The sequence below is a fragment of the Lolium perenne genome, chromosome 6 (assembly GCF_019359855.2).
Source record: "Lolium perenne isolate Kyuss_39 chromosome 6, Kyuss_2.0, whole genome shotgun sequence".
In the NCBI taxonomy this organism is placed as follows: Eukaryota; Viridiplantae; Streptophyta; class Magnoliopsida; order Poales; family Poaceae; genus Lolium; species Lolium perenne.
Genome location: NC_067249.2, coordinates 64,091,243 through 64,106,058, shown reverse-complemented (window position 1 = coordinate 64,106,058; position 14,816 = coordinate 64,091,243). Strand labels below are relative to the sequence as shown.

Genomic DNA, 14,816 nt, shown 5'->3' with positions numbered 1-14,816 from the left:
CGACACGTCCTGCCGCCTGCACTACCACGGCGACGATGAAGAGGACGACGATTGAACACGCCGAGTGTTCTTTCTTTGCAGCGGAAATGGTCACGGAGGTTTATGTATGTTCTTCCTGCATAGGGCCAACATGGCTATCATTACCAGCTGGATTTTTCAGTTTGGGTGACTGAGAGTGTCTGATAATATTCTTTCTTAGCAGCGAACATACAAAATCTGCGAGGCCAACTGTAGTTATGTTTTCTTATTTTGCAATGTTTTAACTACGTATTAGTTTGTGTAAACCATGTTCCAAACTATGTATTAGTTTGTGTAAAACCATGTTCCCAATTATGTAGTAGTTTATGTAATGTTCCCCCTCTATTGAAACGAAAATATATAAAAAATAGTTTAATGTAAAAACTTGTTTGGGGATGTCCCAACCACGTCCCCAAATGCGGCACCAAGAAAAATTGTCCCCAAACGCTCGATCTAGCGCGGTTTGGAGATGCTTTCAGGAACGCGGCTCGAGATGCTCTTAAACCCTTCATCCATCATGTGCAGCATTTGGACATGTATACCATGTACATACGTACATATATACGTGTTTGCCGGGCCTCACATGTCCTTGTCGATTTCGGGGAGCTGCACCGGGTAGCGGCTGATACACTCGGCCCATGGTCCGTCGGCGTCGCTGGCCGGCTTGATGCACTCCCACGCGACGCTGTTGCAGTCGAAGCCGGCGCCGAAGGAGATCATCCACACCCTGTCGCCCATGCCCATCCGGCCCTTGGCCTCCAGGTACGCCAGCTCGTAGAGCACCGAGCTGCTGGACGTGTTGCCGAACCTGTGCAGCGTCATCCGCGACGCCTCGACGTCGTCATCGGAGAGCCCGAGGCCGTGCTGCACCTCGTCGATGACGCCGCGGCCGCCCGCGTGGATGCAGATGTGCTCGAAGGCGGTGCGGAAGTCGGGGCGGTAGAGCCTGACCTTGGCGCGGCCGCTGAGGAGCTTCCGCTTAATGATGGTGAGCGCGACGAGGAGCTGCTCCCAGGCCGGCAGCACAAGCGGTCCAAAGGCTGCGATGTTGTTCTTGAGCGCGTAGCCGGCGGTGGTGGCGAGGTCCTTGGAGAGACGGATGCCCGTGTTCCCGTTGTCGTCTTCCTCCTGGAAGACGCAGCGGTAGTCCGCGTCCCGCGCGGCGGTGACGGTGCGCACGACGCGGCGGAGGCGGAAGCGCGCGTGGTCCGCGGAGTTGGAGAGGATCATGGCCGCGGCGCCCATGCGGAAGAGGCAGTTGGGCAGCAGCATGGCGCGCTCCGTGCCCACGTAGTACTGAGACGACAGGATCTCCGTGGACACGATGAGCACGCGCGTGCCCGGCGGCGACGTGTGGAGGACGTTCTTGGCGAGGCCGACGGAGACGAGGCCGGCGCTGCAACCCATCCCGGAGAGGTTGACGATCTTGACGTCGGCGCGGAGCTTGTACCTGTTTACGACCATGTCAGCGAAGACCGGGACGGGCGTGAAGATGCTGCAGTTGACGACGAGCACGTCGATGTCGGCAGGGTTGATGACGGGCGCCGTCTTGGCGAACACGTCGTCGACGGCGGCGAAGATGACCAACTCGGCCTCCTCCCGGGACGCCCTGAGGCTGCGGTCCGGGGGCATGTAGTGGTAGGCGTCTGGCACGCAGGTCTCCTCTCCGAGCCCCGACCGCTCGAGCAGCCGCATGGCGAAGGCCACGCTCTCCTCGTCGACGAGGTACGGCATCAGATGCGCGTGCTCCAAGCACGTGGCGAACGGCGTGCGGTAGCAGGCCTTGGGGCGGAAGCAGCCGTACTCGACGAGGTACACGTCCCGTCCCCGTCGCATGCGCCGCATCTTCACTAGGACCGCCGCCAGGATCAGCAGGATGAAGACGTGGGCAGGCGGCAAGGCGCGCATCCGGTTTACGATCTCATCGGGGCAGATGGGCCACGCCTTCCGGACCACGGTGGAAGCCACGGCCACCGCGACGACCGCCAAGAAGTTGTTCACGACAAGCCGGGCCACCGTCTTGAGGAAGCTGACGTAGCCCATCGCGTCGCGTGTGTTTGTAGTCTGAGCTAGCAAATGTGGTGTGGGAGTATGCATGGAGAGGCAGTGTGGTGTGGCGTGGTTTAATAGGCGGCCGAGACGAGACGTGGGCATTTCCGGAACCGGAAGCAGGCACAATTTCCGTGGGTAGATGAAGAGTAAAATGGGACCGGCGCAACTAGCAGCCGTGCCAGCGACTAGTTTAAATGCGTTGCCAGAAATCAGATCCGCAAAATTTACTTTCCCTCCAGGCCAACTGGCCAAGCGACGTACAGCGTTTCCACCGGCCGGCAGCTCTCAAATCGTGGCCACCAAAAACATCGGCAGTGTGCTGCTAGAGACGCCGGCACACCATACCCACTGTTTAAGGAGCTGATGCTCACACCGGCCCTTTTAATAAATTATACTAGATGATTCAAACGAATTCAAATTAGTAAAACAAAGACTGGCGAATTTAATTCACATTTTAGATCTATCTAAGAAATTTGAACTGATTTTGATAAAAGCAAAGCTAATATACTCGCTAGCATTGCCAATGTCCGACGATGCCGTACCAAGCTACCACCGCGTCGAACGGGGTCGTTCCACTAACATGCTTTTAATGCCCTATAAATAAAAGGAATCTTATATGGAATTCGCCAAAATTATTCTGAACATCATTATAACACCTTATATGATTGAATATATATAGCACAATAAACTACAAAGTACATAGATGCATTTTACATGCATCAACAAGGAACGGGCGGATTTTCCGGCTTTACCCTCATCTCCAGGGCCGGCCCTAGGGGGGGTGGGAGGGGCGGGCGCCCCGGGCCGCCGGATCCAAGGGGCCCCAAATCCCAGGTAGCACTGGTGGAAAAACAGGCTTCGGGTGAGCCCCATAAGTCGCGATGCTGCAGGAACCGCGACTAATGGTACCTTTAGTCGCGGTTCGGGAGGAGAACCGCGACCAAAGGCCTGGGCCCAGGGCGCTCGGTGGCCAGCCGGTGCACGTGGGGGGTCTTTAGTCGCGGTTGGCCAGGCCAACCGCGACTAAAGGTGCCCGAAGGCCTTTAGTCGCGGTTGGCCAGGCCAACCGGGACTAAAGCCCCTCCCCTATATATACCCATCCAGCAGCCAACACTTAGCCATTTGGTGCCATTCTCTTCACAAGCTTCACAAGTGGGTGTTAGGTTTGCTTTTGGTTCCTCTTATGCACATAAGGTGTTTGATGAAATGCCCCAAGAGCATGAAACAAACATGATATGAAGTGTTGGAGCCACACTTGAGCTTTCTCATTTATTTTTTCCTCCTCGATAGCGGTTAGCAACTTGAACCTTTGATGTGTCGTTGATAAAATGTGCATGTGTGTGTAGTTCATTGTTTAATTTATATTGTTTGTAGCTAGTTAGTTTAACAAATGCATGATGGTTAATTATATATTTTATATTATAATAATGCAGATGAATCGACAATGGATGTACGGTAACCGACTCTCCGGCGAGTTCAGTGCGGGTTTGAAAGATTTCCTCGTAGTGGCTAATGCGAACAAGCAGGGGGGTTTTGTTATCTGTCCATGTGTTAAATGTAAGAATCAGAAGGGTTACTCTTCCTCAAGAGATGTTCACATGCACCTGCTTCGGCACGGTTTCATGCCAAGCTATAATTGTTGGACCAAGCATGGAGAAAGAGGGGTTATAATGGAAGAAGATGAAGAAGGGGATGATTTCATCGATGAAAGCTATCTTGCTCATTTCGGTGATACTTTCATGGAGGATGCTGAAGGTGAAGGGGAAGGTGAAGGGGAAGGTGAAGAAGAGGCACGTGATGATCCCGTTGATGATCTTGGTCGGACCATTGCTGATGCACGGAGACGCTGCGAAACTGAAAAAGAGAGGGAGAATTTGGATCGCATGTTAGAGGATCACAGGAAGGCGTTGTACCCCGGATGCGATGATGGTCTGAAAAAGCTGGGCTGCACACTGGATTTGCTGAGATGGAAGGCACAGGCAGGTGTAGCTGACTCAGCATTTGAAAACTTGCTGAAAATGTTGAAGAATATGTTTCCAAAGAATAACGAGTTGCCCGCCACTACGTACGAAGCAAAGAAGGTTGTCTGCCCTCTAGGTTTAGAGGTTCTGAAGATACATGCATGCATCAACGACTGCATCCTCTACCGCGGTGAATACGAGAATTTGAATGAATGCCCAGTATGCACTGCATTGCGTTATAAGATCAGAGGCGATGACCCTGGTGACGATGTTGAGGGCCAGAAACCCAGGAAGAGGGTTCCCGCCAAGGTGATGTGGTATTCTCCTATAATACCACGGTTGAAACGTCTGTTCAGGAACAAAGAGCATGCCAAGTTGTTGCGATGGCACAAAGAGGACCGTAAGTCGGACGGGGAGTTGAGACACCCCGCAGATGGAACGCAATGGAGAAAGATCGACAGAGAGTTCAAAGATTTTGCAGCTGACGCAAGGAACATAAGATTTGGTCTAAGTACGGATGGCATGAATCCTATCGGGAACATGTCCATGAAGGTAGCCATCGGCAGTGCTTTGCCACCTGGAGCACTCCACCACAACAACCCCATTCAAGATGGCTATGCTCGTGTGACGGTGGAGGAGATAGTCCAAGGGTTTGAGGACCTGGACATTGACATTGCTACACCTGAAGGGGTGAAAAGACTTGGAGATGTCAAGCGCCAGTTCATTCTATGGCAGAAGAAGTTTATCAAGTTTCCAGGCGAGGCGCCAACAAGTCCACCCCCCTACGGTGGTGGTGGTGGCGGTGGCGGTGGCGGTGGCGGTGACGGTGGCGGTGGCGGCGGTGGTGGTGGTGCTTCACCTAATACACCTCCTTCACGTCAGCCGACGCCGCCCCCCAGTCCTCGTCCGGCGGGTAAGCAGACGCCGCCCCCTAGTCCTCGTCCGGCGGGTGATCAGCAGACACCGCCCCCCAATCCACCTCCGGCGAAGAAGCAGAAGCAGTCCTGGGTTATTAACCCGGACCCTTATGTACCTAAGAAAACAAAGATACCAGAGCCATCACTGAAGCCTCTCATCCCGAGGCCTTGGGAACTTAGTGTCGAGGAAAATGCAGCGGCCGTGGCTGCTCAGCATGAGAAATGGAAGGAGGAGTGCAAGAAGAAAAGAGAGGGCGAGCCCAAGCCGCATATATTCGACAAGCAAAAGCAAGGCTAAGTCATTTTTGAACACACCGTCCCAAGCCGCGAAGAATCTGCCTGACGACTATTTACGTGAACTTCGTAGGCAAGCACTCGCGTTCAAGAACAGGAAAGAGTTGGCGGAGAAGAAAGCCTTGGAGGACGAGGCCGAGTCAAAATTAGAAAGGGGGAAAGAAGTTGCCCAGCTCGGGGAACAAAGTAAACAATCGATCGCCCCGCTCATAGTGCAAGCCGCCGATCCGGATGCCCCCGATATCATAGCAGCTGCGGCAAAGACATGGATTGACCGTAACGAGTGCCGTAGAACAAGCGGCCGAGTTAGGTATCACTCTTCGTGCACTCGCTAGGCCTTGATGAGGCGCCAATGAAGGACGTAGTATTTACATATGTGAAGAATGGCCCTCTCGTCGAGCCTCGCGCAGAAGAGGATCTACCTCGACAAATGAAAGGTCTGCTAAATTGGTACAAGGGTTACATAAAACATAAAAACGCCAAAGAGTATATCTATGCGGAAGTGCGATATGAGCATCCCTTCAAACAGGACGGGGTACAAATTCATCGGAGTGAATTGTTCCAGCTGTTCCAGCTGCGCGACCGCGACAAATCTATCATCGTTGCTACGTTACGTAAGTGATTTATTAATTTCTACCCCATCTCGTTCATTGCCTGCACTGTCCTAACTATCTTGTTGTGTACGCTATTATGCAGAATGAAGAAGCGGGAAATGCGAATAAGGAACATCCATGATGTTGGGTTCATTGACCCACAAATCGTTAATTCATATGTGTTAGAACACCACCCCGCCGACGTGGAGGATGACCTGTGGAGGTTAATTAGAAAACAGCAAAGAAAAGTGATATTCTATTTCCTTACCATTTTGGGTGAGTGTTTCTGTCTTGAGCACATTCTCTTTTGTTTACTCCATGCATGGTATGTGGCTAATCGATGAGTTATGCATGATTGTGCATGTATCGTGTCCGCAGGTTCCACTGGATTCTTATGGTAATTAAAGTTCAGACCTCCTCAGTTCTCGTCCACGACTCTCTGAATATGGATCCGGCGCTTTGGGGCGACATGAGAAAAATGATGCAAAAGTAATTATTTTCATTCATTTGCGCTCTATATCGATCGGCCTATTTCGTTCATCATTTCCTAATATCAAGTAACTAATTAATAACTCTCTTGTTTATTTAATTTTCTTTGCCTCGTAGGGTTTGGAGACGGTTCGTAGATACCAAGGTCGGTGAATTCAAAAAAGAGCTACATTTTAAAATGGCAGTGCGGACGACTGGGGATATTCAGCCACCGGGGACCAATCTATGTGGATACTATGTTTGTGAGAGGATCCGGAGATACTGCAATGAGCGGGACCAGACGTGTGAGAACAACATCCTGAGGAATAACCTCCGGAAGACGCTTAGTCCAGAAGCTCGCTTCCGACCACTTCAAGAGGAACTAGCTGGATGATTGGCGAGGGAAGTCATCGATCCTAGAGGAGAACACTATTACGATGACGTAGAACTTTATATGCACCAGAATTTGTAACTAACTTGTTCAAAATTGTATATGGTCATCCGATATTGAATATATATTGTATATGGTCATCCGATATTGAATATATATTGTATATTCCTCTTGAATTCTTTTTGGTTCTAATTTCAAATTTGTTTGAAATTGTACATTCATATGCATGTATGTATACAGTACCGTAGAATATGTGAAACTCCTTCAAAATTAAAACCCAAAAGAAATAAAACAATACAAATTAAAAAGAAACCAGATTTAGGGGGAGGGGGGCTAAAACCCTAAACCCTGCGGAGGCCTTTAGTCGCGGTTGGCCAGAAGAACCGTGACTAAAGGTCCTCCGCCCTGGCGCTCGCCTGCGGCCCACGTGGACGGGCCTTTAGTCGCGGTTCGTAAGGAACCGCGACTAAAGGGGGGGGTGCCTTTAGTCGCGCTGCTTTGGTCGCGGTTGCGCCACCGCGACTAATGGCAGTTGCCAACCGCGACCAAAGCCCTTTTTTCCACCAGTGTAGCTATACATATTTTAGTTAGCCATTAGAGCTGTTCCAAGGTATGGCGGTGCCATTAGGTTCCAAGGATTTCTTTCTTCCTCGGTTGAGCGATACCAAACGAAGCGTTAAGGACAAATGCAGTTAGCGCTTGCTCCTAGTGGACTAGATCGTGGGCCCTTTTAACTTTTAGCCAGGTCCATATTACTTTGGTTAGTTTGGGCCTATTTTTCTGATCGGGGAAGAAAAACGCAATGGCCTAGACCATGACTGGAAGATCGATCTAGAAGACCCAACAATGCCGACATATTTTACCATACAATAAAAATTTCGGCTCATTCTTTTTTCATCTGATTTATCACCCTCAAAAAAAGTCTAGCGTTGATTTATTTATTAGTTGGTAAAGTTAATTTTATTTAATAGTTCCTAAAGGTGGAATTGCACGGCTGTGTGACTAGGTAGGATTCTAATTCTTCATATCTTTTTTTAGATGAATTCTTCATATCTTTTTGGAGGTATTGGGCGTTGTTCATGCCATAGTTCGACTGTTTTCTAGATGCAAGTGAGAGACGACCATCTGCTGGCCCACTAGTTTTCACCTCCAGAGGTCGAGTTGCACTATCATCTAAAATTTATGCATTAGGCAATGAAAAAACATTTGAGTTTACTGAGCCCCATATATATTTATCAGTTGTTTAGTCCAACATCTATGAGTTATCTAATATAGAAAATCATTCAAATGCACTTTAAATATGTATAGGTAATAATTATTTTACACTACAAAACATTACTATTTTAAATAATTATATTAAGGGCCCTGAATTCTAGTTCGCCCCAGGCCCTTGAAATCTCAGGACCGGCCATGCTCATCTCGACCAGGAACTTCGAAGTTGGCGGGCACAAGATCAAACTATCACATGCCTACAAATCACTCAATGAAAAGGATCTAGGGCCATCTAGGGTGGCTGAAGTCCGGAAAGATAGCGCGGGCCACTACGTCACGTCCACACCAGTCGACAGTGTAGCCTTAGCAAGAGAAATCTTGGCATGGAATAGATCACCTGGCGCCTTATCTTAAATCAACATACTTATAGCAAAAGCTCTCTACGTCCTCTGCGACAGGCCGGCTAGCCATTAAGTCGGATGATTGCCGTACTTCTAAGCAGAAAACACGTCATGTGGCAAATCGCCAAGACGGTCCCTACCGGAGAAAATAGCCACAAGCACCGGCGACGAGATGATGAGTCCATAACGGGCCCATCTACAGAAACATGGTGGCGCAATGCTCTTCAACAGCCACCTCCCCAACTCCCCGCAACAACAACCGGAGTATGCCGCCTCCTGGCAAGCGGTGTAATTCCCGCCGAGATGAGAATCTTCCATGAAATGGCAATCATGGCAGTTGCTGTAATGATTTACCCGCGCCACCTCCCCCACCACCGCCAGGCAGCAGTAGTGGCAGTCGGGGAAATGAAGGACTTCATCCCCAAGGCCGCAGAGGGCCCCTCCCCCCACCACCATCGAGTGGCGGCGGAGGTGGTGGAGCTGGCGGACACTACATAGGTCATTCCCATAATAACTGGCGCCCTAGGTTAGCACGTCACTATGATGATCAAGTCGGCCAGGGAGACGGCAATGGTAATTAGGCGGCTCATCATGTAAACGAGACCAATGATACGTTGCAAACGTATCTATAATTTTTGATGCTCCATGCTTATTTTACACCAATTTCTATATGTTTTGTTTACAGTTCGTGGCATTTTTATGCATTTTATGTAACTAACCTATTAACAAGATGCCATAGTGTCGGTTCTGTTTTCTGTTGTTTTTGTATTTCAGAAAAGTTGTACCGGAAATATTCCCGGAATTGGACGAAACAAAAACCAAACCTTCTATTTTCCCGACACGAAGACGGAGTCCAAAGCAGAGACGGAGGGGGGCACCGAGGTGGCCACACCTTTCCATGGCACAAGCCCACCTCTGGCCGTGCCTGGCTATGGTGTGGGCCCCTCGGGCACCCACCGACCTCGCCCTTGCGCCTATATATTGTTTTTCCGAAACAGATTCTGTGTTGCCACCAAAAAAATTAGTATTCTTAGCCAGAACGTCGGATTGATCTGAAATTTTTTGAGCAGCTGCCCCGGGTTATTATCTAACTTTCATTAGTTTTACACTTTCTGATTTGAGCAACAGAAGATTTTCGAAAAATTAATATTTACCTGCTGTTCTGTTTCGACAGATTTCTGCCACTATTTGCATTTGCCTCTTAATCTTTTTGTTTTTGAGTTCTTTTGAGAGAAAGAGCTTTTAATAGAAGTTGCTACAATATCTAATGTTTTAATGGATGTTTGACTTGTGTTGAAACTGAACCAAAGTGGATTTATTATCTTGAATACACTAATGCTGCTAATGAAAACTGTGTGAAGTTTTGTTTGAAGGAAGTTTTCAAGCGTAGGGAGAGAAGAATGATGTGATGAGATGAAGGATGGATAAATGGTCAAGCTTGGGGATGCCCATGTCACCCCAAAAAATATCCAAGAGGTACAAGCGTCAAATCTTAGGGTTGCCTAAGGCATTCCCTTCTTCGTCAACAAAAATATCAGATCATCTTTCAAGACACTATATTTTTATTGTTTCATATACTATGTGTTGTTCTTGGAGCGTATTTATTTTTATTTTTACTTTTCTTTTGTATTGTTTGTTTTAGTATATGGTTGGATCCCAGCATACTTGTTTTGGAGAATGACACACTCTATTTTCATCGCATAGTTTTCACTCTTATTGTTCTACGAGTGTTTTCTTTTGCTAGTACTACGTTTAGCTCTTGTTTTCCACTCGTATTTTGTTTAGAGCTTGTTAGTTTTCTTTAGTTAGGTATGATTAGATCTCTGGTCTTTATTGATTATTATATATGAGAGTTGCTTCAAATAAATTGATTGGTGTTGGAGACGACTAAAATATTTCATGCTTATAGTGGTGCAAAAGGAAGCTTGTTTAGACTGTGGCATAGACTTTAGCATGTCATGTTAGATGTTATTTTAATTATATGCTTAGTAGTTATTGTTGTAGCATGACTTGTTTCAAATAGCTGAGAGTGCTTAATGTGACATTGAAAGAATCATGTGTTGTTTCCATCGTACAAAAGCATAATATTGTGGTATTCTCCTTTGATGCTTTAATTGGGTTGACTTGGCACATGCTTACACCATGTTATGACTACAAACTAGTCACCTAAACCCTCTATGATCATTTCCACTTTATGCTTTGATTAATAATATTTTGTCGCTATGCATGATTATGGTCATTATTGCTCTGTTAGTTGGCCGCTCCCAGTTGTTTGCTAGCCTTCACCTGTACTGAATTTGAGCTCTACTCGTGCATCCAACTCCCAAAAACCAAAATTTTCCAATTGTGTCCATCATACCTACCTATATGTGGTATTTCACCGCCACTCCAAAGTAAATTGCTTGTGTGCTACCTTTAAAATCTTCAAAAACTATTACCTATTTTGTGTTCCTGTTTTAGCTCATGAGGAAGTATTGAATGCTTTATTGTCTTTTCATGACTTCACACCTTGACTAGCATGAATAATGTGCTAGTCCTTAACATTGCAAAAAGAGCAAGGCAACTGGGTGCCCAGCCCAAGAAAAATATAAAATAAACAAATAAACAAATAAAGCTTCACACACTATATAATGGAGAGATCCTAAATAATGGTGTGCAAATGGAAAACTATATGGGAGCCGCTCTTGAAGTCACTATATGAAAGGATGATAAACCATTTGACACCAGCCATTGACATAGACATACATACCTCTCAAAATACATTTTCAACACCTATGTTTTATTCAAAATAAAAATCTCTAGCACATGAGTAATGTTGTTTCCCTCTACGAAGGGCCTTTCTTTTACTTATATGTTGAGTCTTCATATTCTAACTTTATGCACCAATTAACAGAGCATAGTTGTCATTCTGAGTATAATGTCCATAGTCCCAAGATTTATTATTGATTGATTCATAATTATGTTATTGCTTGTTCTCAAATTATTTGTACCTAGTCACCCTTTTGAACTTTAAAGTTGTCCTATGCATTTATGTTTTGCTATTTCATCAAGGACAAGCTAAATACCACTTTGTTATGTTTTCTCTATGCTCAAAAACAAACGGTTGCTTTCAGTGCACTATTATTCATGATCTTTTGTTTGAGTTACTTTTCATGTTGTAACATAGTTACTAAGTTCTACTGTTAGAATTATATCTATCATGACTATGTTTAGAGTACTTTGATCTCAGCTCACGATGCTTTTACAGTAACTTGATCAAGATTGTGTTGGCTGCATGTCACCTCAAAAATTATTTTTGTTATCACTTACCTACTCGAGGACGAGCAGGAGTTAAGCTTGGAGATGCTGATACGTTCCAAATGTATCTATAATTTTTTATGCTCCACGATTGTTTTACAACAATTTCTATATGTTTTGTTTACACTTCGTGGCATTTTTATGCATTTTCTGGAACTAACCTATCAACAAGATGCCACAGTGTCAGTTCATGTTTTCTACTATTTTTGTAGTTCAGAAAATTTGTACAGGAAATATTCTCAGAATTGGACGAAACAAAAGCCAAACCTCCTATTTTCCCGACACGAAGACGTAGTCCAAAGTAGAGACGGAGGGGGCACCGAGGTGGCCACACCATGCCATGGTGCGGGCTCACCTCTGGCCGCGCCTGACTATGGTGTGGGCCCCTCAGGCGCCCACCGACCTCGCCCTTCCGCCTACATATTTCCTTCCTCACGAAAACACTAAACATCAGAGCCATATTCCCCGAAAAGTTCCGCAGATCCGCCGCCACCGAAGACAAGTTTCGGGGGTCAGAAGTTCATGTTCCGGCACCCTGCCGGGACGGGGATTGATCCCCGGAGCCATCTCCATCGACTCCACCGCCTCCACTTCGACTCCATGATGGTTTGTGAGTAGTTCCCCCATGGACTATGGGTTCTTGGCTGTAGCTATCTGGTACTCTCTCTCCCATGTACTTCAATACAATGATCTCATGAGCCGTCTTACATGATTGTGATCCATTTGATGTAATTGGTGTTGTCGAGGGTACTCCTCGGCAATGCCCTACGATTGGGGCTTAGGGTTGATGGAATCCTGTAAGCTGACACGAGACATCGGTTCACAGACAAGCGGGGAGAGCGATTTACCCAGGTTCGGGGCCCTTGATGAGGTAAAACCCTTACGTCCTACCTGTCTGATCTTGATTATGAAGATATTGAGTTTACAATGGGGTGCCGAAGGATTCGGCTGAGATCTCGTCGAGAGGCTAAGTGATGCGGTGACCTAGCTCTAGACTTTTGGTGGCTAAGATTGCTAAGATTGATTGTCCCTCGGCAGCCCCTCTCCTGGCCTTTATATAGGAGGCCAGGTCTCAAGAGGTCTAACCGAGTACGACTAGATTTACAGTAGTGCTAAATCTAAATATTCCTTGTTCGGCTCCTTCCTTGTCTTGCTTGCCAAGGAATCTTCTAATGCGCCATCCAAGTGGCCCGTCTTGCCTCCAAGTGCCTTCATGGGCCTCCAGCTATATTATACAGGATAGAGCAATGTCGGTTACCCGAAGGGTAATGCCCACGTCAGTAGCCCCCGAGTGTCTAGCCGAAAATAGTTCGGTAGAGACTGAAGCATGCTTCCTCTTAATGTTCTTCTCCTTGATCACTCTTGTTTATCTTGAATCAGCATCATCTTGTTCTGTCGGGTGTGCGTCCAGCGTTCCCGATGGGAGTAGACCCCGAGTCTAGGTACGGATGCTTGCAATGCGTATGTAGACTCAAGTTGTACTACTCGAACATTTTGCTCTGCCGAAGTTTTTCTGCAAGTCTTCATAGGTCATCCGATATATTTTCCGCATGCAAGGGATAATGAGTAACGTGCCCAGCTTTTGCTGGTTAACTACCGATGGCAAAACAACGTTACCCTACACAGAATCAAGTCCCCGGGCATGATCCTGGAGTGCAAAAAAGTTCTATCGGGTGCGCGTCCAGCGCTCCCGATGGGAGTAGCCCCCGAGTCTGGGCATGGGTGCTTGCAACCGGGTGCAGACTCGAGCTGAGCAATCATCTTTTTCTTCAATCTTTTCTTTCAAGTCTTCATTTTGTCGGGTGCGCGTCCAGCGCTCCCGATGGGAGTAGCCCCCGAGTCTAAGTGCGGATGCTCGCAATCCGTGCATAGACTCAAGTTCACCATCCGATACCTTTTTTATTCCTTCGAATGCTTCCAGCATACTTCACGGCGTCATTGATGACGTTTACTGACATATTGATTTTGACCGATAAGACGCGACCCGCTCGGCCCATTCTTTCTCTGTTTGGCCCTATCTTTCTTCTTCCTCTTTCCTTCGCAACCGCTGCGCCGCCACCACCGCTTTTCTGATCTTCCCCAGATCTCGCAATGGTGAAGAAGAAGAACCCTGCTGCCGCCGCTAGTTCCACGAGCGGTGGCGCCGCCGCCAAAGCTTCCTCGAATCCTCCGAAGTGGAGCGCTCCAGATGCTCCTCCCCCAGCTCCGGCGCCGCCAGCGCCGCCAAGCTCGATAGCCAAACCTGGAGATTGGCTAGCGTCCTCCATCACGAAGCGTGATGAGAAGAAGGCCCGAAGCCTCGGGTTGATCTCCTCCGACGAGGGGAATGTGATTCTTCCAGGTGCGGTTTCTCGGCCCAATCCCCATGTTGGTTTTACCGTGGTGTTCCTGTCATTCTTGTATCGGGGTCTCTCGCTTCCTGCCCATGAATTCCTTCATCGTCTTCTGCGGACGTATGAAATCCAACTGTGGCAACTCACCCCTAACTCAATCCTTCACGTTGCTGTGTTCATCACCCTCTGTGAGGCGTTCTTGGGCATTGAACCTCACTTTGGGTTGTGGAAAAAGATCTTCTTCGTAAAGAGATACAGCAGTAGTAATGGATCTTTTGTCATCGGAGGAGTGGGGTTTGTTGTCCGTTCAGAGGTTAACTATTTCAGTTTCCCAATGAGAGAATCCGTGCAAGGATGGAGGCTGAAATGGTTCTATGTCAAGGATTCCTCAACAACCAAGTCCCAACTTCCTCGCTTTGCCGACGTCCTCGAAGCCAAGCCTAAGCATTCTTGGAAGAACATTCTCTCTCCCGACGAAAGGACAGCAGCCGACGAATTATTTGCCAAATTCCTTCGGATCAAAGAGGCCGATGGTCAAACTATGATCGGCACAGAGGTAGCAGCGGTGTTCTTGAAACTTCGAGTCCAACCAGTCATGGCCAGAGTTCGTCCGATGTGGTTGTATTCGGGCCCAAAGGATGAAACCAGGATAAATATTGCTGAACTGTCGGAAAAGGAGCTGCTTGATGAAGTCCGTCACCTTACTCTCTTTAGTCAGGAAGACTCGATCCCATTGATATCTTCTTATACTCCTCTTGATGCCGATCATCCACCGTCAGAGGTAATTTTCCTTCTTATACTCTTGTTACTCTGCACCACTTAGTCGACATAATTACTATTGTTCTTATTCGTTCTTTTCTTCGACAGATCCCCATAGTT

At 47.4% G+C, this 14,816-nt stretch overlaps 1 protein-coding gene across 1 annotated transcript; it reads right to left on the bottom strand.

The window, feature by feature from the left end:
• Positions 1-341: 341 nt before the first annotated feature.
• LOC127308203 (3-ketoacyl-CoA synthase 5) lies at positions 342-2,124 on the bottom strand. The gene has a single exon (XM_051338957.2). The coding sequence runs from the start codon at positions 2,113-2,115 to the stop codon at positions 598-600; it is 1,518 nt and encodes a 505-aa protein (XP_051194917.1). The 5' UTR covers positions 2,116-2,124; the 3' UTR covers positions 342-597.
• Positions 2,125-14,816: the final 12,692 nt, after the last annotated feature.